Raw genomic sequence first — 20,896 nt, 5'->3', positions numbered from 1 at the left:
ACCAGCCCTATCCGGTTTGGCTCAGTGGATAGAGCATCGGCCTGTGGACAGAAGGGTCCTGGGTCCGATTGCGGGGTACAGGGGGCAGCCAACAGTGATCTCTCTCATCACTGATGTTTCTATCTCTTTCACCCTCTCCATTCCGCTCTGAAATAAATAAAAATATATTTTTTTAAAAAGAAAAAGATCCACCACCGCTCCCTCCCCACCTGCCTCTCCGCCCGCCACGGAGTCAGGAACTCTGCAGGCGCCCCTAGCAACGGGACACGCCGTTGCTATCAGAACGGACGCCGTTTCCCTCGGCGCGCACGCTTCCCCGGACGATGAATTATGTCCCCGACCGGACCCCGTAACCAGGGACCGCCTCCCGTCCTCAGTCGGCCCGCCCCAGAGCCAGCTCAGGCAATCGCGTTGCCAGTACCGATGACGTCACGGCCCGCGCGGCCAATCCGAGGGCCGCGCGGTCCAGGTCCTCAGGCGCTTCCGTCGCCCGGGGAGGAGTAGGCGTGCGTCGCGCCTGCGCCGTGGCTCTGACCGTCGGCTCCCAGCGCGTGGAAGCTACTAGGAGCCGCGCGCGTGCGTCCGCTCGGTCCAGGTCCTGGCGGCGGCGGCACGCGGCGCTCGCGGGCCATGTCCTGGCTCTTCGGCATCAAGGGCCCCAAGGGCGAAGGCGAGGGACCCCCGCTGTCCCTGCCGCCCGTGCAGCCCGGGGCCGAGGGAGGCGGGGACCGCGGCGCGGGAGACCGGCCGGGGCCCAAGGACAAATGGAGCAACTTCGACCCGACGGGCCTGGAGCGCGCGGCCAAGGCGGCGCGGGAGCTGGAGCACTCGCGTGAGTGCGGCGGGGGCGGGGGCTCCTCCACGGAGGGCCGGTCCACCAGTCCCCGGGCAGCGGGCACCGGCGGCCTCTAGCCCCTCGGGCGTCGGAGCGACAGGGATGCACGTGGTTGTCGGGGGTCCTGCCCGTCAGACGGACACGGGCCTCCGGGGTGGGTCAGCCCAGCTCGCGCGCGTGCAGGGCGGCTCGGGCTCCTGTCGCCCTTGGCGCCGTCCCGGCTGCCACGTGCCCTTCGGGCGAGGAGACCAGCGCCGAGCGGCCTCCCCGCGGTGACAGGTCGCCGGGGGCAGGTTCCGGCCGGGCCTGGAGTCCGGTCCCCGCAGTCCCCGCCCCGGGCCGGCGCTCCTTCCCCTCCGCGTGGGTCGGCCGAGGCGTGGTCAGATCGGGGTGGCTGCTAGCAGGTTTCTGCATAAGAGGAGAAGCATGGCTGAGGGCCATTGGTTTCATTTCATTTTCTTTTTAAAATACTTTTGTTGCCCTGGCCGGCTCGGCTCAGTGGATAGAGCATCAGCCTGCGGACTGAGGGGTCCCGGGTTCGGTTCCGGCCAGGGGCGCATGCCTGGGTTGCGGGCTCCATCCCCAGTGTGGGGTATGCAGGAGGCAGCCAATCAGTGATTCTCTCCCATCATTGATGTTTCTCTCTCTCTCCTTCTCCCTCTCTGAAATCAATAAAGAAATATATACTAAAAAAAATACTTTTGTTGATTTCAGAGAAGTGGCGAGAGGGGGAGGGAGAGAGAGAGAGAGAGAGAAACATCACTGATGGGAGAGAATCATGGATCGGCGGCCTCCTGCACGCGCCCCACTGGGGATCGATCAGCCGGCAGCCGGGCCTGTGCCCTGACCTCCTGGTTCACAGGTCCACCCTCAGCCACCGAGCCCGGCCGCCGGGCTCAGGAGGCCACAGCGGAGGATTGGGGTCCGTTAGCCTGCAGGTCGGCGAGGTCTGAACAGCCGCCGGGCAGACAGCCCTGGCCCAGCCGGTGACCTTGCTGACCAGGAGTCACTGGCCCACATCCTCCCCAGCTCCCCTTTCTCCTGTGCCTCCGGACGTGGTGTGAGAGAGTAAGAGCCTGGGACGCAGAAGGCGCTGAATGAACTTGGAAGAACGTAAAGGCTCTCAAACGTTTGCTTAAGCAGCGGGGCCCTGTGTTCCGAGGAGGCCCAGAGAGCAGCCTGTGAACTGGTAGAAGCGGAGCCTCCGGGCAAAGGCCTGGGGCGGCCTGGCTCTGGGATGGCAGCGGCTCAGTCCAAACACCTAGGCTTTGGGGCGGGGCCAGGGCAGCCCTGTGCCTGGGACACGCCCCCGGCAGCCGGCGGTACTGTGCTTTCTAGGTAATTCCAGCATCAGGCTGGGCTGGGAAACCGGGGCTGGCCTCTGAGCATTGGGGTGCTGCAGACTTCGCTGGGGGACGCCTTTCTGCCCCAGCTCCTGGGGGGTTGCACCCGCTCACCACGTCCAGAACGTCCACGTTATCCCGCTTTTAGAAGCTGAGCCCTGGCTGTTGGCTCCCCAGCTCCGTGCAGTTACATGGACCGAGCGAGGGGCCGGCTGCGGGGCCTCCCTCCTGCCTGCTCCTGCCTCTGAGTTGCTCCCACGTCTCCTGCCCCAGAACACTCTCCGCCTGGGTCCCCAGGGCTGTCTGCTCTCCCGCCACCGAGCCCTCTCCAGGCGGCGTGTCCTCGGGGGCCACCACCTGGAGCTGCGGTCCCCCCACCAGTCTCCGCACCCAGCGACTGTCCCAGATGTGGGCTCTACCCCCTTTTTGTTCCTGCCACCCTTTCTGGCCTCTGCCACCCAGCAGGAGAGGATTCGCCCTGGCCGCCCGCCCCTTCCTGTCCCCAAGGCCTTCCCTGTGCCTCACGCCCCTGTCTCCCAGGTCCCCCCTGCGGCCTGTCCTCCCCAGACACCCGGCTCTCACTCAGGCCGCCGTGCCCGCAGTGCTGGGCCGCAGCCTCTCTCTCGGCCCCTGGAGCCGTCCTCAGTGCTCCTCGCAGCCGGGCGGCCGCCTGCCTCGCGCCTCCAGGTCCCTGGTGCGCCGTGGTTTCCCAGGTCTCCGCCCTCGGAGGCCAGAGCGGCACCTTTGGCCTTGAGCTGCCTGGGAGCGCCAGCCCACCTGCCTGTGCGCTGCAGGAGGGGGTGCCTGAAGGGGCACCTGCCTGTGTGGCTGCTGCTTGATGCTCTGGAGCACACGGCTCCTGGGGCAGAAAGATGTCCAGGTGAAGAACTGTTGCTGTTGGCACTGAAACCGTCGCCGGTGATCAGCGGGCGACGGGGTGCCAGGCCTGTGCTGAGCTGTTAGCCTGCTTTCTCATTTCTCGCCTCCAGGGGTCAGGTGGGTGGGTGGGTGGGGGACTCTGTGCTCCAGTGTCAGCTGAGGTGCTCAGAGCTGAACCTGGCTTGCCAGAGGTCACAGGAGGAAGCCGGTGGCTGGGGTTCGGTCCCAGCGTGGTGAGCCCGGCATCCATGTTCTGTCTTGTGCTCTCGGCTCCCCCGCGGTCAGAGTCACTTGTTAAAGGGGCTCCTGTGGTCGGCTCAGCCTTCGGCTTCGTGGCGTCCCATGCTCACCAGAGCAGCGGGCTGGGGCCCTGGGGCCCTCATGCTGCCTCAGAGGGGTCCTGGCAGAGGGGCTCCAGGAGGCCCTTCCCCAGCTCGGACTCCCTGCCAAACCGCGGGTCTTGGGCCCATGCAGACGCCCGGCTCCCGCCACGCCTGTGTCATGCGTGGGCTGTGCTCACAGTGGCAGTTGAACTCACAAAACCCCAAACTCTACACTGACGTTATGCGTCGCCCTCCACGTATGGCGGCTTCCCCACCGCCCAGGTAGAAACTGACGTCTGCAGCCCACGGCTGGCTGAGTCCGCGGAAGAGAAACCCAGGGGTACTGAGAACCGACTGTTTACCGAGAAAAGCCGCGTGTGCGTGGACCCGCGAAGCCCAAACCCACGGAGTGCAGGGGTCCGCCGAGCTGTGCCTGGGGGCTTCCTCAGCCCAGGGGGAGCAGGAGTTGGTTTCCTTTCCAGAACCCAGACATAGACAGGTGTGACCTCCACCTTAGCGAGGAGGCAGGTGGACGGTGTCAGAGCACCGGTGTTCACGCACCCGCTCTGGGAAGAGCCGCCTCCCGGGCTCACGGCTCGTTTCTAGTCTAATTCTCATCCACCTTCTTGCCTGCGTGTGCTTGATGGCAGTTCCGTCACCTGTTGGAGGCTTCAGAGAAATGTGCGGCCCGTGAGAAACAGGACGTTGGCTGCGGGCTTGCTTTTGGTTTCATTGGGAAAGGGCCGTGTGTTGACCTCAGGGGGCGAGGTCCGCCTGCTGATGGAACCCTCCGGAATGTGGTGGCCTCGGGGGACGAGCCCTCGCAGGAGGTGGGGGTGGAGCAGACATAGGCGACAGTCCCTGACCAGGAGGAGGGTGGGCGAGCTGTGGTCTCCCTGACAGCCTCTCGGCAGCGTGGACTCACCTGGCACCCATGTGTCCTAAGGCCCGGCTCCCGCACTCCTCCGCAGGGCACGCCAAGGAGGCGCTGAGCCTGGCCCAGATGCAGGAGCAGACGCTGCAGCTGGAGCAGCAGTCCAAGCTCAAGGTGAGTGGTGGGCTGGTGCTGCCAGGCCGGCCGTGGCCGAGGGGAGAGGAGGTGCCCCGGAGAGGGGTGAGCTCCCGCAGCAGGACCTGTGCCCAGACCTGTCCACTCCGAGCACACGGGGTCCAGCAGGGGGGAAGGGGGGGTGGGAGGGGTTGTCAGGAGTGGGAGCCCGAGCTGCCAGCCTGAGAGGAGGCTTGGGGTCTGGGCCTCAGCTCTGTGTGTCCGCAGGAGTACGAAGCCGCTGTGGAGCAGCTGAAGAGCGAGCAGATCCGCGTGCAGGCTGAGGAGCGCAGGAAGACGCTGAGCGAGGAGACGCGGCAGCACCAGGCCGTAAGGGCTGCAGGGCCACCCAGGCACCCGGCGGCCTGGGGACCAGGAGGGGGCTGTGGGGCGCCATGGTCCCACATGCAGTCTGGGTCTCTTGTTGACCCTTGAGGACCTGGGGTGGCCTTGCACAGCCCCTAAAGCCCGCGGACCCCTCCGTACTGAGTGTCCGCGCACGTGTCCTTGCAGACAGCCTGCGTGGGGCTCGTGGCTTCTTGGGGCTCCGGTGCCCAGTCGGGTCTGGGGCCACAGGTTGGTTGCGGGTCGCCCCCCAGCTTCTCCAGCTGCGCTGTGTTCACGCTGCTCTCTCCCTCCCCAGAGGGCCCAGTACCAGGACAAGCTGGCCCGGCAGCGCTACGACGACCAGCTGAGGCAGCAGGTGAGTCGGCCCCTGCAGGCGGGAGAGCCTGGTCCTGCTGGTGGGGGACCGAGGCCAGGGCTGTGGACGTGAGGGTTGTGCTGGTTCTGGGGGAGCTGTAGTTGGACTCCCGCACGTGCACACCCATGCCCCGTGGCTCCTGCCACACTGTGCCCCACGGCCTCCACGCGCGCTCTGCAGCCTCCATGCGGCGTTCCGTGGCCTCCACGGCAGAGGCAGGCTCCAGCTGCTCTTAGGGTTCAACCAGGTGGCACGTGACTGGGAACCTGGCTGAAGTGACAGGTTCATGAGGGGCAGTTTCAAATGTTTGTGCCTCTTGTGAGCATTATAGCTTTAAATTTTTAAAATACATATATTTTTTATTGATTTCAGAGAGAGAGAAACATCAACATTGAGAATCATTGATCGGCTGCCTCCGAGCCTGCAATCCACCCGGGCATGTGCCCTGACCGGGAATCGAACCATGACCTCCTGGTTCCTAGGTCACTGCTCAGGCACTGAGCCATGCCAGCTGGGCTATAGCTTTTAAATTTAATGAGCAGAACCCAGAGTGTTTTATGGACACCCGTGACCCCGTGGCCAAGCTGTACCAGGGGTGGGGGCTCCTGGCCCTGGCCCCTGGGCACCTGCGTGTCCAGCCATGTTCAGGCCTGCCTGCCCGGGCTGTGGATGGTGCAGCCCCAGGAGGTCAGCCCCTGGGCGCGTGCGTGTCCTGATGCTGAAAGCTTTTCCTTTTTCTTGTGGCTTCTTCTCAGCAACTTCTCAACGAGGAGAACCTACGAAAGCAGGAGGAGTCGGTGCAGAAGCAGGAGGCCATGAGGCGAGGTAGAGTGGTCAGCTCGCCGGGCGGTGGGGCCCGAGGATGGCCCGTGGGCAGGCGGGGGGTCGGCGCTGCTTGAGGCACCTGGAGCCCCAGTGGGGCTTCCTGAGGCCTCGGGGTCTCTGCCTCTGAGCCGACGTGAAAGTGGAAGCTTCAGCCCAGGCTGGGCGTCCGGGGTTTGGTCTTCTGCCCGGCACCCAGGGTCTCACGTGACTTCCTCCTGTGAGAGGTGTCTGGGCCTCGGGTCTGCATTCCGGGCTCCTCTGTCGAGGACCTGCCCGCCGCAGGGCCGGGGACCCCAGGCCTGGGGCTGAGCGCGCTCCCTCCTCCCGTGCAGCCACCGTGGAGCGGGAGATGGAGCTGCGGCACAAGAACGAGATGCTGCGGGTGGAGGCCGAGGCGCGGGCGCGGGCCAAGGCCGAGCGTGAGAACGCGGACATCATCCGGGAGCAGATCCGCCTGCGGGCCGCCGAGCGCCGCCAGACCATCCTGGAGTCCATCAGGTGAGGCCGCCCTGGCCCCGGGCAGCCTGTGCTCGCACGCGGACGGGGAGGCTGCCTGTCAGGCCCTTACTCTCTCTCCGGCAAGTGCACAGGCCTGTCCCTCCTGCTCACACCAGTGCCTCCCCGACAGGACGGCTGGCACCCTGTTTGGCGAAGGATTCCGGGGCTTTGTGACCGACTGGGACAGGGTGACCGCCACGGTAAGCACCACTGCCGCCGTGGGGCCCCGGGCCTGCCCTGCAAGGTGGCGGCTGGTCCTCCCGCTGCCCCCACCCGGCTCCTGGCACAGGGTGGCGAGGTGGTGAGGGCGTGGTGGCAATGGGGGGCATCACTCGCCTCCTTCCGGCCGCAGGTGGCCGGGCTGACGCTGCTGGCTGTCGGGATCTACTCTGCCAAGAACGCCACGCTGGTGGCCGGGCGGTACATCGAGGCGCGGCTGGGGAAGCCGTCCCTGGTGCGGGAGACCTCCCGCATCTCACTGCTAGAGGCGCTGCGGCACCCCCTGCAGGTAAGGGCTTGGCTGTCGGGGGACCAGTCCTCCTGGCGCTGTGTCCTGCCCATTCCTGGCCTGACAGCCAAGCTCCCGTGTCCTCCTCCCTCCATCTCCCCACGTACCTCCCCCTCCTGCATGCTGGATTTGCTCTAGGTTTGTCCTCGCTGCGTCCCTGGAGGTCTGTCGGCGCCGGCACAGAGGAGAGGGGTCCTTGGGGTTGGGGAGGCTCATCCAGTCGGCTCAGTCCCCTGGGGTCGCCTCTGGGTGTTTCCAGACAGCTGGGGCTCCCCTGTGCCCTTTCTCTGTAAGAGAAGTTGCTGGAAGTCATGGTGTTGCTGCCTCACCTCCATCCCCCCCACCCCTCCCCCGGAAGCGTGCTTCCCGCCCAGCGGGGATCCCGAGGCCTGTCCTCCCCGGGCTGTGATCTCTGTATCAGTCACGATGTGGGTGATGGAGAAAAAGAGAGGTCAGCAGCGACCTGTCCGTCCCCCAGACCAGCAACACGGACAGCTGGTCAGTCCGCCTTCTGAGCGCTGGCCCGAGTCCTGAGCGTGGGCCCGCAGGGCCGTCCTTGTGGCTCTAGCGCTTGGTGGCTGCCCCAGGGCTGCATCCATGACCCTGACCCCGGCTCCCCTGCAGGTCAGCAGGCGGCTGCTCAGCAAGCCTCAGGACGCGCTGGAGGGAGTGGTCCTCAGTGTGAGTGGGCAGAGGCGGGTAGGGGGCACTGCCTGGCGAACCCGCCCTGGGGTCAGCTGCCTCTTGTGCTGCCTGGGTGCCTGGGAGGGACAGACTGACTGGGCAGGGAGCGTCCCTCTAACCAGTTGCTCGTCCCCTGGTAGCCCAGCCTGGAGGCCCGAGTGCGTGACATCGCCATAGCGACGCGGAACACCAAGAAGAACCACAGCCTATACAGGAACGTGCTGATGTACGGGCCGCCCGGGACGGGCAAGACACTGTTTGCCAAGGTGAGAGGCGGCCCATCCCCTAGTGGCGCCTGCCTGGGGCCTGGATGCCATGGGCAGGGGGCAGGGGCTGGACCTTGTCTGCTTTACGGGGAGGAAAAACTGCCTGCCCCGCCCACCCCAACCCCTAGCTGCGCCTCCCCGTCCCCTGCCCCTGCTTTCCCCTCTTCCCGCCTCCGCACCCCACCCTCAGCCTCTACCGTCTCCCCAGAAACTGGCGCTGCACTCAGGCATGGACTACGCCATCATGACGGGCGGGGACGTGGCCCCCATGGGGCGGGACGGCGTGACGGCGGTGCACAAGGTCTTTGACTGGGCCAGCACCAGCCGGCGAGGGTGAGCGGCACCTCCTGGAGGCCTGGTTCCTAGCGTCCCCTGGCTGTCTGGGAAGGAAGGGGTCAGGGACTTCCTGCAGCCAGTCCTGCTGCCCCGGTGCCCAGGTGCCCAGGTAGTCCGGCAGCACCGTTCAGGGGACATTCACCCCGTGCGACTCCCGGTGGCCCGGGCTCACAGGAGCCTCTTGGTGCCGGTGGGTGTTTAATTCAGGGCCAGGTTCTGGCTGCTTTCTCCTGGTGCTGGCACTTGGCACGCCCCGGGTCGAGGTCTGGGTCCCAAAGCTGCTGAGGGCGCGTGGGGTGGGGGCTCCTGAGCACCGGCCATCCCAGGGGCCACGCAATGGGAGGCCCCTCCCTCAGGCAGCCCCTCCCCCCACAGCCTCCTCCTGTTTGTGGACGAAGCAGATGCCTTCCTCAGGAAGCGAGCCACCGTGAGTGTTCTGGAAGCTTCTGGGTGGTGTGTTCAGTGGCTTAGGCTACAGCTGTGCTTTCGGGAGGGTCATGCCTGAGGGTGGCCAGGCCTGCTCCTCAGCTGAGCTTTGCTAAATATTGTTGGACAAGCGGAAGCATCCCTGGCGTTTCTTAGAATCTTCTTGATCAAGTTCAGGTCATAGGCGCCACCGGGAGGAGCAGACACTGCCTTCCACGGGCAGCTCCGCCCAGCTGCTCAGCCAGCCTGTGCCTGACCCGGCTTCTCTCTGCAGGAGAAGATCAGCGAGGACCTCAGGGCGACCCTGAATGCCTTCCTGCACCGCACGGGCCAGCACAGCAGCAAGTGAGGCGCCTGCAGCTTGGGCTCCGCACAGAGCACTTGCCGCGTCAGCCCACCTGGTCCTCCGCGCCGCCCACTGGGGAGCCGGGCACGGCCTGTTCACGCTGCTGCAGGGCGGGGCAGGGGTAGGGCAGCGCTGCCGACCCAGTGCCCGCGGTGCCCACGCGTCTCCCGCTCTGGGACGTCCCGTGTCCCTTGTGCGGTGTGTCTAGGAAACACTGAGAAAATTTGCTGGGGTGTCTGGGCAGCGGCCCCACAGCTGGGTCCCCTGGGGCACAGATGCCCCGAGAGTGGGCTGGCCCCTTTTCAGTCCCCTAGTCACGCTCTTCTGCATCGGCGTGGCCCTCCTGCCCCGCCTCCCCAACTGGTCACACGGGGCGCCCAGCCCTGCTGGTGGGCATGTCCCTCACAGGCCATGGCTGCGACCCTGGAGAGGTGGCTGACCCTGTGAGCTGGCCTCGGCTCAGCCAAACCCTGGCCCTGAGCCCCGGCCTCCTGGTCGGAGGGCAGGGGGCTGTGTCAGACCTGGAGTCTGTCCCTCCTCACAGCAAGGCTTATCCGGCCTCCCCCTGGGCCGTCGGCCAGAGATGCATGGGGTGGGGCAGGGGCAGATCTGCTGGAGGGAGGGTGGACCACAGGGACCAGTGCTGGGTCTTAAAAAGCCCAGCCCGAACCTGCTAGCCGGGGGCAGGAGGTGGGCAGGATGGGCAGGTGGAGAGGGAGCAGTGGGTCGATAGAAGTGGAATCTGCTAGAGAACCACTGGGAGGGTTGGCCTGCGCCCCAGCTGTGAGCACGCGGCTCTGGAGCCCTCAGCTCCTGCTTCTGTTGCTGCAGGTTCATGCTGGTCCTGGCCAGCAACCAGCCCGAGCAGTTCGACTGGGCCATCAACGACCGCATCGACGAGATGGTCAGCTTTGAGCTGCCGCAGCGGGAGGAGCGGGAGCGCCTGGTGAGGATGTATTTTGACAAGTATGTTCTTAAACCAGCCACAGAAGGAAAGCAGTAAGTGTCCTGGAGCCGCCGGCGCTCCCTGCCCTCTCGCTGGCGTCCTCCCAGCAGGGCCTTGGCCCCCAGGCTGACCTCTGACCCCTATCGTGTGGCTTCACGAGGGGCTCAGGGCGGGTCATGTGCGACTTTGTCCCTGGAGGCCCTGCCACCCCCCCGTCCACCTGCCCCCTCCCGTCCACCTGCCCCCCCCGTCCACCTGCCCCCTCCCGTCCATCTGTCACTCCTTGTCCACATGCTGGGTCCCCATGTCCCTGTCCAGCTCTCTGCCGGGTCTTGGAGTTGACAGCCCATCCTTTTCTGTTACACAAAGTGCCTTAAGGAGGCAGATCCAGGCCGCAGTCAGGCCTGGGCGGTGAGGGCTGTGGTGGGCGGTTGCAGACCTAGAGCATCGCTCTGACACCTCCATCCACTGCACCCCGACTCCCAGGAGCCCGGGGCCCTTTGCCAGCATGCAGCAGGCCCGCCTCTGCAAAGCCCGTGTGGGGGTGGCGCCCTCCACACTGTCCAGGCCGCGCTCACTCGCCGCGGTGCCTGGCGTGCTCCAGATAAGCAGAGCCCGGCTATTTTAACCATCTCCAGGGGACGGGTCTCGGCAGCTCTGACCCGAATCCCTCCGTGCTGGCAACAGGGAGAGCGGCCTCTGTTCCAGACGGACTGTGCTCACTGCCACCCTTGTGCCTGCCCCCCAGCTCCCCTGGGCCTCCTCCCTTTGCCCCCAGCATCCCGGCCGCATGGGTGGGTTTCTGAGGCTTTTGCCGTGAGTGTCTGAGTGGTGCTCCTGGCCCTTCAGCCAGACCCGCCTGGGGAGGCTCGGCGCACGTGAGATGGCGGGAGCTTCACTCCGGTTGAGGCGTTGCTCTGATTTCCTGCTGCTCTGCCGGTTCCCCGGTTCACCCTGACGCAGCTTCAGATGCTCTGCAGCCTGGGGCTGGGCAGGGTTGGCAGAGAAGGAAGGACATGGTCCCTGTTCCCAGGGGACAGCGGGGCCCCTCCTCGTTTCTCAGCACGGCACTGCCCCTGCAGCAAGCATGCCCCACCGTCCTCACCCCAGCCCCTGCCTGGACCCTCGGGCTCCAAGAGGAGAGGAAGTGCCACCAGGGCAGGAAGGCCAGCTGTGCCCTGCCCGGGGGTCCCTGCACAGCCTCCTGCCCTGAGTCCCGCCCTCCCTCAGGGAGGGTCGTGGGGCCCTCACAGGCCTCTGGTCCTGCCGGGAGTCGGGGCCCCGGGGTCATGTGGGACCCTCTTCGCAGGCGCTTGAAGCTGGCCCAGTTTGACTACGGGAAGAAGTGCTCTGAGATTGCACGCCTGACCGAGGGCATGTCGGGCCGGGAGATCTCCCAGCTGGCTGTGGCCTGGCAGGTGAGTGGGCAGGCGCCCCCTCCGCCTCTGAGGCCTCCCAGCAGCCGCTGCCCGGGCGCCCCATCCTGTAGGCATCAGCTCCTTGGCTGCCCAGCAGGAAAACACCCGCTCTTGCATCTGACAGCCTGACCACCGGAAATTCAGAAATGCTTTTAAATGACTATTTTATTCACTCAGTGCCCATCTACTTCAGTTTGAAGTGTGGCTCAGATGTGCAGGGGCTGCATTAGAATGAGCTGGGTTATGCTGCTGTAACAAATAGCCCCAGGTTGCAAACTTGTATCCTGTGGGCCAGGTGGCTCTGCTCTGGGCCTGTATGTGCCGGTGGCTGGAGGACAGATGTCTTAGCTCGGGATGCAGTAAGTGTGCTCATCACAGGAGTGGCAGGGGCAGCCCAGGCCGGGCACAGAGCAAGGTGAGCAAAATGCCTGGTCAAGTGATGGGACTCGCTCTCGATGCCCCACATTGGCTGAGGCTGCTGGGGCAGCTGGACTGGCTCAGGCCCCTGCTTGGTGGACACCATTGCTGTCCACTCAGCAGGCTCAGTCAGCCACAGGGTGGTGACAGGAAGCAGGTAGGGTCCTGTGTCATCTGGGAGGGGGTGGCCCATGGTCACCTAAAGGTGACCTGCTTGGCAGCTGAAGAGTGGACCACCCTGGGCCTGGTTACCAAACTTCGGTGACCCCACCCAGGTGCCTGCCCCGTTGGGGGGTGGGAGCCCTGGGCACTGGGAGCAGAGTGGCCGGGCAGTGGCCTGGCTCTCAATGGTCCCTGTTTCTGGAAGGACTGTTTGCAGGTGGTGGGGGTCCTGTGAGGGGCAGGCCCTGTGGACCACAGTTGCTCAGTGTTCGGGGGCAGTTGGGCCTGGCGGGGCCACTCACCCCATCAGAATTGCTGGGGCTCCTGCCGCCCCTCCATGTCGAGAGGAACTGTCCCCCGAAAGGCCTGTGGTGGTTCTGTGGTCTGTGCCCTGGCAAAGGGCAGCTCTGCTGTCAGAAGCAAGGCCCTCAGTTCTGCAGGGGGGCTGGGCTGCTTCCCAAACTCACCCGGGGCTGCCTAATTTTAGAAAGTCACTGAGAAACTCATGGAGTGAGGCCAGGCCAGGGGCCAGGTGGGTGGTGCAGGGATGGCACCAAGTCCGGGCTGCAGATCACCTGCGAGCAGGTGTGAGTGGGCACATGTGTGTACTGGAGGCAAGGTGTGTGCCATCAGCGGGTAGGAGTGTGTGTTCTGCCCAGGGAGGATGTTGGCCAGCCATCCCCTGGCAAACTCTGCACCACGACTTGGCTCCCACCTGCCCCCAGCCTGAAGGAGGACATCTCCAAGAAACAGGCTCATGGTGGGGAAGCAGCATGGAGGGTGGGCCGGCCAGGCTGTGTTGTTGGGGGCCTGGCCCTGGCCCTGCCTACAGGGTGACGGGCCTGGTGCCTGGGGGTCCCCATGCAGGCAGCTCCGGGCCCCTGCCCTGCCTCAGTGCTCTCTCTCCCTGCCAGGCCATGGCGTATGCCTCCGAGGACGGGGTCCTCACCGAGGCCATGATGGACGCCAGGGTCCAGGACGCCATCCAGCAGCACCGGCAGAAGATGCAGTGGGTGAAGGCCGAGCGAGCCAGGCCCGAGGGCAGCCAGCCCCCGCTCCCGAGTGCACAGACGGAGTGAGCTGGGCCTGAACCCGGGGACCCCGGGCGCACTGGCTGGGCAGCACGAGGTGCCAGGTGTCCTGGAGTAGTGGGTGCTGCACAGCCCCGCACCTCCCCAGGGTTTCCGTCTTCCTCTGGGCAGGCCAGGGCAGCATTCGGGCCTCTGCTGCGGACAGCTGCGGCTCTGGTGTCTGATGGGAACCTGCCCTCCACGCATTGGTTGTGGCTGGAGAGCCTCAGGCTAGGGCCGGCCACGCCTGTGACGTGTGTCTCCAGCCAGGCCCAGAGCAGGGGGAAGGCAGGTCCCTGGCGTCTGGCTGCTGAGGCTGTGACCTGCAGGGGGTGGAGCCGGACATTGCAGGGGCCCAACCAGACCAGAACCTGGCCAGGGCTGAGCGGAGCAGACCCTGTGGTGCCCTGCACACCGCTTTGTGCCCTTGGGTACCTGGTGGATCTGCACCCGAGACCGGAGACCCCCCGACCTGCTGGGGCGCTGCCCCGGCCCAGATGGCCTGCAGCCCTGCCTCTCCTGGAGCTGGGTGTTTCTGTCAGAATCCAATAAAAAACTGACAACTACCTCAGTGCGTCTCATGGCTGGTGAGGGGCGGGGCTGGAGGGTCACGTGAAAGAAGAGGCAGAGGCTGGAGCTTTCCGGAGAATTTACTGACCAGCAGGGGCGGGGGTCACAGTGAGGCGCCCACCAGGGATGCCCTGGGCAGGGTGGCCGCACTCGCCACAGCGGGGCTCAGGGGCCTTATTGCTGCTGGGCCGGGGCCTCCCACCCCTCGCTGGGGCCCGCGGACGCACACGCCCCATGCACATGCTCCCGTGTGCAGACGTGGGTGCAGCCGGCGTCCGACCCCCTTCCCAGTCCAGACCCTTTCCCGGCTTCCCCTCCGCCCGGACGGAGAGAAGACAGCCGGCTCGGATGTGGGTAACAGACGTGATCCCCGGCCAGGCGCAGGGCGTGGGGCCCGCCCCCCAAGCGCCCACACCCTGCCTGGCCCTGGAGACCGGGGTCCTGCCCCCAGACCGGCCCCACCCCGACCCCTTTATAAAAAGAAGAGACAGCACCTTCCGCTGGACACACCCGGCGGCCGGGGCGCCCTGGCTCAGGCGGCCGTCCAGTCCGGTGTTCGTGGGCACGGTGGCCAGCGGCCCCCAGAGTCCTGCGCGCGGCCTAAAGGTGCCGCGGGCTCGGGTGGCCGTTGTGGTAGAGTTTCTGCTTCACGTGCACCATGTTCCCGGCCGCCTCCTCGAAGGGCCTGTGCGGCCGTCGGCCCAACTCCCGCAGGTTGCACAGCTTGGGCAGCCAGGTCCACGAGCCATCTGCTGGGCGTGGTCAGCGTCCGGTCAGGGCGGGGCGGCCCGACTCGGGGGACGGGTTGTAACCAGGGAATGACTTGGGAGGGCGCTTGGCTTGAGCTCGGTCTGGATGAGCATGGCCAGGGGCGTGGCTTTGGTTGTGGGCGTGGTCTAGGTGGCTGTGGGCGGGGCTGTGGTCTCCGAGGGCGGGACGGTCTGGGCGCGAGGGCCCCGGCGTGGGGGCGTGGTCTGTGGGTGGGGATGCGTTGTGGGCGTGGCGGGGCGTGGTCTGAGTGAACTGGGCGTGGTCTGGGTGAACTGGACGAGGCCAGGCGCTTGGGGGAGGAGCCTGGGGCGGGGCGGGGCGGGGCCGCGGGGCGGGCGGCACTCACCGTAGCGCCGGCCGGCCCTCCAGGCGCGCACGGCGCAGTGCAGGACGCCGTCCATCCACACCAGGAACCAGCTGATGCAGAAGCCGAGCAGCAGCCCCAGCATGAGGTCGATCTCCTGCTTGGTGACGTTGTCCGTCACGAAGTAGTTCTCGGAGGCGTCCACCACCGACTGGTCCCCGTCGTACGGGATCACGTAGTGGATGTGGTGCCTGGGGGCGGGGCGGCAGGGCGGGCTGGCACCTCTCCCGCGGGGCCGGCCGCCTGGGGCTGCCTGCTGGGGCCTCTGAAGCAGCCCTGGTGGGGTCTGAGGTCCGGAGGGCCCGCGGACCGCCCAGGGCCCCGGTCCCCAGGGGGAGGCTGCCCGTAGGGTGGGGGGTGCAAGACCAGTGGTCGTCAGCGTGAAGTCCAGTCCGGGGCATCTGCCCACACTGCACCCCCTACCTCTGCCCGACCTGGGCTGGTGGCTGACCCTGACGGGGTCACGGGCCAGTGCAGGTGGGCCAGTGGTTCCAGGGTGGAGGCCCAGGGCAGGTGTCCCGCTCTGAGGGCAGGTTCAGAGCCCACTTGCCGGACAGGTGCTGACCGCCCCTCTGGCCTCTCCCTAAGGCGACACTCACTAGCCCTTTCGGCAGCTTCCATCCGGGCACAGCGAGTGGCTATCCCCTTCTCCGTCCTTGAGTCTCTGTCCAGAACCCATCCCTTCGTCCCCTCTCCCGGGTGCACCCTGGCCTACGCCCTGCGTGGATCTGTAAGTCCTTGGGCCGCTCTGCTGCTCTCAGTGGTCGATGGAACTGTCTGGGTTTCTCAGCCCGTGGCCCCTCCTCTGCATCCGGCACCCACCAGGCTCTCGGCCTCCCCTGCCTCCACTGGCCAGGCTCAGGCTCCTGAACCCCCCAGGCCCTCGCTTGCCCCGGAGGCCACATTACACGGTCCTCACACATCTCATCAAGCCTCAGAACTGCCTGGATACCGCCTCCTCCAGGGAGTCCTCTGGGCCCGTGACACCAGGTGGAGTGGCTCTGCCCAGGAGGGTGGACTCTGGGCTTCCCCCACCCTCACCCCCTCACTGTTAAGACAGCCTAGGAGCCCTGGCTGGTTTGGCTCAGTGGATAGAGCGTCGGCCTGCGGACTCAAGGGTCCCAGGTTCGATTTTGGTCAAGGGCCTGTACCTTGGTTGCGGGCACATCCCCAGCAGGGGGTGTGCAGGAGGCAGCGGATCGATGTCTCTCTCTCATCGATGTTTAGTCTCTATCCCTCTCCCTTCCTCTCTGTAAAAAAAAATCAATTAAAAAAAAAACAACAATAAAAATGAGTGAGCGCCTAGGAGCCAAGGCACAGTGGGGTCCATGCACCCTCAACCCCCAGTCATCTTTGTCCCTGGCTCCTACAGACCCTCCTCTTGCCAGGCAGTGCAGGGGCCACCTGGGGTCCTCCTGCCCAGGGGGCCGCCTCTCCTGGCCCACCCCTCTCCGAGTCCCTTTGCTGGCTTTGCCAACTCTCCATCCATCCCCACCCCCCAGAGTCCCTGCCACTCCATATGGCTGCTCTGAGCTCCAGCTGCCTGCCTGGCGTCTCCATGTGGGATCTACAGACACCTCAAACTCACACCTAAAAATAGGTCCTCCCTCCCAGAACCTGCTCCTCCCGGCGTCCCTCCAGTTAGATGCTGACACCTCCGCCTGGTCTTCCTGGAGACGGGTTCCTCCTTCCCCCGCACTTTCCTATGCTCCCCGCCCCCCAGAGAGACCTCTGACCTCAGGCCCTGCTGCACCAACACTGGCCACAGGGGGTGCCTTCCTCCCCAGGGTCAGGGGAGTCCTGTCTCCTCACACCCTCTCCTGCTCCTCCTGGGGACCCCTGTGCACAGCAGCCCACAGGGCAGGGCCCCCATACCCCCGCCCTCGGTCAGTCAGCAAGAACTGGCTGACACCTAGTAGCCATTGCTCATCTGATCAGTTTGTCAATAGCCATTAGGAATCATCAATGGGTGATGGAGCCCTAGCCGGCTTGGCTCAGCGGATAGAGCATCGGCCCGCGGACTGGAGGGTCTCAGGTTTGAGTCCAGTCAAGGGCACCTACCTCCGTTGCAGGCTCAATCCCCGGCCTCAGTTGGGGCACGTGCAGGAGGCAACCAATCGATGTGTCTCTTTCACATTGATGTTTCTCTCTCTCTCTCTCTCTCTCTCTCTCTCTGTCTCTCCCCCTCCCTTCCACTCTCTAAAAATCAATGGAAAAAATATCCTCAGGTGAGGATGAACAACAACAAAAAGTGATGGAAACGAATGATCACCACCTAGAATGTGCAGCAGCTTCCAGGCCCCCTGAGAGGACGCCCCTCAGGAGCCGTTAGCAGTCCCATCACCCAGGCGCCCCAAGCCTCCGGGTGCTGATACTGAACATCACCACCCTCTTCTGCCTCCCCAGCCTCCTGGGCCTAGGACCTCTGGTGGGTCCTCAAAGGACAACTGCTTCTGACCCCTGGACACGCTGCTGGGCAGGGCAGGACTTGTCAAAGGCTGGGCCACCACAGGAGCCAGACATGCCCCTGGTGCTCAGAGGAGGCAAGGAGGAGGCCAGGTCCAACCACCGGGAGGCTCAGGACCCCAGAGGCTGGAGGCACAGTCTGTCCCATCACTGTCCTGGCACCAGCAACTCTCCCCCTGTGCTCTGCCCGCTCCTTCCTCCAATGCAGGCCCCTGGGGACAGGGCTCAGGTCTCCCATGTACACACGTATTTCCATGACGGGAACATACATGGGTCCTACCTGGACCATGCATGCTGCATGTGTTTACCTGCAGTCCAATGCATGTTGTGTATACACGCCGGCCACATGCACAGGACATGGCGTATATACCATGGACTTGGCCCATGAGGTCCGCATGTGTGCATGTGTATGCTTGCCCAGGCACAAGCATGGTGCATGTCACATGGAGATGCACATGCATGTGGCTTTGCACAGAGCCACCTTCTCTGTGGGCGCCGGGGCACATGCATGGATGTGTGTGCACAGACACCACCTGCTGGCACGCACACTGGAGTATGAATGTACATACATGTCCTCTGCATAAAACTTCCCGCAAGGCATGTAGAAGGCACACACGTACGTGCACGCTTATTCTTGTACAGGGTGTGTACACACATGGGTAGAGTCCATTGTGGCAATGCGTGTACATGGCATATACACAAATACTCCATGTGCAAAACTATGCAGGCAGTCACTGGGCCCACATGGAGCACACTGGTCGCTGTATATTGTATCATATACATGTACTGGGCATACACATGTTTGTTGTCAATAAACAAGTATATGTTGTACACCATATCATGTATGTAGTGATGTGTACGAAGCACACACATGTGGACACAAGCATGCAGAAACATTCTTAAGTTCATAGGTGGATTTCCACAGACACGCTAACCTGTGCACACAAGCCCAGCTGTGCATACCCCATGGACATCTGTTTACATGAGCCCACGTGTACTCTGGACACTGCATACATATGACTCACACACACACCCTGTGCAAATAGACTCTGAAAGCACATCCTGTCCGCCCTCAGTGTGAGGTCACCGGCCCAGAGAGGCTGGTCACAATGCAGCAGCCCACACACATGTAAAATGTGTGTTACCCGTGTTGTGCGCACCACCAGTCCCAGGGGGTCTCCAGGTCACCCCAGTTCATACCACTCACAGCCCTGGCCGCCCCAGGCAGGAACTCAGGGGTCTCTGGGAGAGTATGGCCACCGGGAAACCTCCGGGAGGTTCCTGGCCAGCACAGGTGAGGGCTGCTTGCACTGCTGTCTCCACCTGCTCCCAGGCCCAGTTCTGCTTCCACACACCGGTCGGCACCCACGGGCAGGGAGCATGCGGAGTGAAGCCTGAGGCCGCTTGCCTCTCCCCAGGCCCACCACGTGTGCACACGTCGGGAGCAGGCGTCCAGGTCAGGAGTGAAGAGGACGGGTTCTGGGGTTCATGCCCCTATCTCTCGCTAGCTGCGTGACCCCTGTCCGCTTTCTCACTGATTCCAGCCCGAGGGTGTCCTGTGGGGTGAGGGTGTGCATGCGGACATGCGCGTGTGCTGCGTACCCACATGTATATGCACAGACGGTACACACACTCGCGTCTCATGAGATGTTTATTTCGTACATGGACGTACAAACATGCATGGCCCGGAGGACGCCGTCATTACATGTGCACAGGATGCGGGTCACAGTGGGTGGTGTGGCCTGGGCGCTCCAAGCTGAGTGACCTTGAGCAAGCTCCACCCCTTGCCTCAGTTCCTCCTCTGCACAGTGAGGGGGTGGGCCCCGCCCACCTTGAGCGGCAGCACCTCCCTGGACCTGGCTCCCAGGAAAGTTCACGGACACCGTGCAGGGTCCAGGGCAGAGGCTGGTGCGCTCCGTGGGCACAGCCCTGGGCAGGGTCCCTCCCGGACACCAGGCTGGGCTGCTGCTTCCTTGGCCTCCGGGCCCTGGACCAGGAGGCCTGGGGCCTGTTCTGCCCATCACCCTCTCTGCGAAGGCGTTTTGGGAGGGGGTTCTAACTGACCCAGGCGCGCACCCCGCTCCAGAACTCCACTGGCCAACCTCCAGGTGCCTGCAGGCGGCTGGACAGCCCTTCCCCCGCTGGACCCGGTGCCGGATTCAGCGGCCCCATGGGCCTAGCGCGGCCCTTCGCAGGCCTGCGCGGGCTCCCGCGCGCCAGTGGGCCCCGAGTCCCATACATGTGAGATCACGCGTGAGCCCCGCGGGCACAGACTCACCGGCCACAGTTGCAGTGGCAGACGCGGTCCTCGCCCCGCAGGTGCGGGAGGATGTAGTTGTGGAATCGGTCCAGCAGGGCGTTCATGTCCATCAAGCACGCGATGGCCTGGAAGAGCCCATGACCGGTCAGGCCCAGGAGCAGCCCGGTGTCCGGGTGGGGGTGGGGCGCTGGGGACCGGGGAGCGCAGGCCGGGGATGGGGGTGCTGAGGGCAGCCCAGGATGGGGAGCAGGCTGGGCAGGGGGAGCGCAGGCTGGGGATGGGGGTGCTGAGGGCAGCCCAGGACGGGGAGCAGGCTGGGCAGGGGGAGCGCAGGCCGCGCGGCCGGTAAACAAGGCGCGGGAGGGGGAGGCGGCCGGCGGCGCGCGGGCGCGGGAGGCGGGCGCGGGTGGGGGAGCGGGCGCGCGGGAAGCCCCTCCGCTCACCATCACGATCGACGCCCCCAGAATCATGAAGATCATGGTGTTCGCGCTCATGGACATCGGGCGGGGCCGGGCCGGGCCGGAGCGCCGCCCCCCGGCCCCGGCGCCCCCCCGGCCCCGGCCCGATGCTGAGCCCCCGGCGCCTCCGCAGAGGTCAGCGCGCCGCGCACCCACCGCCGTGGGCCGGGTAAGAAGCGCGCGTCCGGAGCGCGGGGCAGGGGACTCGGTTGCTTCGGGGTCGTCCAGCCGCCGGGCCACCGTGCTCGCTGCGCTCCGCTCCGCCCTCGGCCCTGCCTCCCTCCCGTCCTCGCTCCGCGCGCTTCGGCCCCCTCTCCCTGCGCGCCCGCCTCCGGGAGGGACCACGCGGCCGCCCTGCCCCGCCCCCTACCCCTCCCTGGGGCATCTGGTCAGTACGCGGCCCTGGTCGCCTGCCCAGCAGCTCAGGAGCCCAGCGCACGTCCCGACCCCAGTGGCGATCCAGGGCCCCCGGGCGCAGCTCCCTCCTCCCTCCCCATTTGTCAGTGGAAGTATCTGAGCGGCCCTGGGCCCCCAGCCCTCGGTGGGGAGGCCCGCAGGGTCGCTGGGGAGCTGCCCGGAATGTCACTCCAAAGCCTTGGCCACAGGGACCAGGACAGCTGAGCAAAAGCCAGAGAATGCCCCCCCTCCCCCCGCTGGGGCAGCACCAGCCTCGGCCTGGCTTCCCGGCCTGGCTTCCGGAGGGTCAGTCTCGGGCACCGGGACTGGGCAGCCTGGGAGCTCCGTGATGCTGGGACCTGGGGAGGCTTCCGAGTCCACCCTCCTCCACAGCCCAGGACACGTGGCTGCACTGCCTGCACCACCCCACTCCCTCCCCGCAGGACCGAGCTTTTCCTCTGCATGAACCAGGAGGGTCACCGGGAAGCCGGGCTACTGGGGGGGAGGGGGCGGTCAATGGTGGGGGGCAGGTGCCGTAGGGAGTAGGGCCCCATTCTGCCAGCAGCCCCAGTGGCCGC

At 65.5% G+C, this 20,896-nt stretch overlaps 2 protein-coding genes across 3 annotated transcripts; one reads left to right on the top strand and one right to left on the bottom strand.

Moving 5' to 3' along the window:
• The first annotated feature begins 506 nt into the window (after positions 1-506).
• On the top strand, positions 507-13,598 carry LOC132231782 (ATPase family AAA domain-containing protein 3). The gene is made up of 16 exons (XM_059691555.1): positions 507-832; positions 4,352-4,428; positions 4,657-4,758; positions 5,072-5,131; positions 5,887-5,956; positions 6,289-6,454; positions 6,585-6,654; positions 6,807-6,962; positions 7,587-7,643; positions 7,787-7,912; positions 8,121-8,245; positions 8,624-8,675; positions 8,949-9,019; positions 9,852-10,019; positions 11,276-11,384; positions 12,878-13,598. The coding sequence occupies exons 1-16, from the start codon at positions 631-633 to the stop codon at positions 13,040-13,042; spliced, it is 1,776 nt and encodes a 591-aa protein (XP_059547538.1). The 5' UTR covers positions 507-630; the 3' UTR covers positions 13,043-13,598.
• Positions 13,599-13,665: 67 nt separating this feature from the next.
• TMEM240 (transmembrane protein 240) lies at positions 13,666-20,562 on the bottom strand. Of its 2 annotated transcripts, XM_059691556.1 has the most exons (4): positions 19,908-20,423; positions 19,483-19,589; positions 14,721-14,929; positions 13,666-14,352 (listed from the first exon to the last, which is right to left on the bottom strand). In XM_059691556.1, exons 1-4 carry the CDS (start codon positions 19,962-19,964, stop codon positions 14,204-14,206), a joined length of 522 nt encoding a protein of 173 aa, XP_059547539.1. In that variant the 5' UTR covers positions 19,965-20,423; the 3' UTR covers positions 13,666-14,203. The 2 variants fall into 2 exon arrangements, with proteins under 2 accessions (XP_059547539.1, XP_059547541.1); XM_059691558.1 differs by lacking the exons at positions 13,666-14,352; positions 14,721-14,929 and adding an exon at positions 18,838-19,233 and having other exon boundaries at positions 19,908-20,562.
• Between the last annotated feature and the right edge of the window lie 334 nt (positions 20,563-20,896).

The sequence above is a fragment of the Myotis daubentonii genome, chromosome 3, assembly GCF_963259705.1.
Source record: "Myotis daubentonii chromosome 3, mMyoDau2.1, whole genome shotgun sequence".
Classification (NCBI taxonomy): Eukaryota; Metazoa; Chordata; class Mammalia; order Chiroptera; family Vespertilionidae; genus Myotis; species Myotis daubentonii.
Note: the sequence above shows the minus strand (reverse complement) of the source record. Positions and strands in the feature narration are given on the sequence as shown.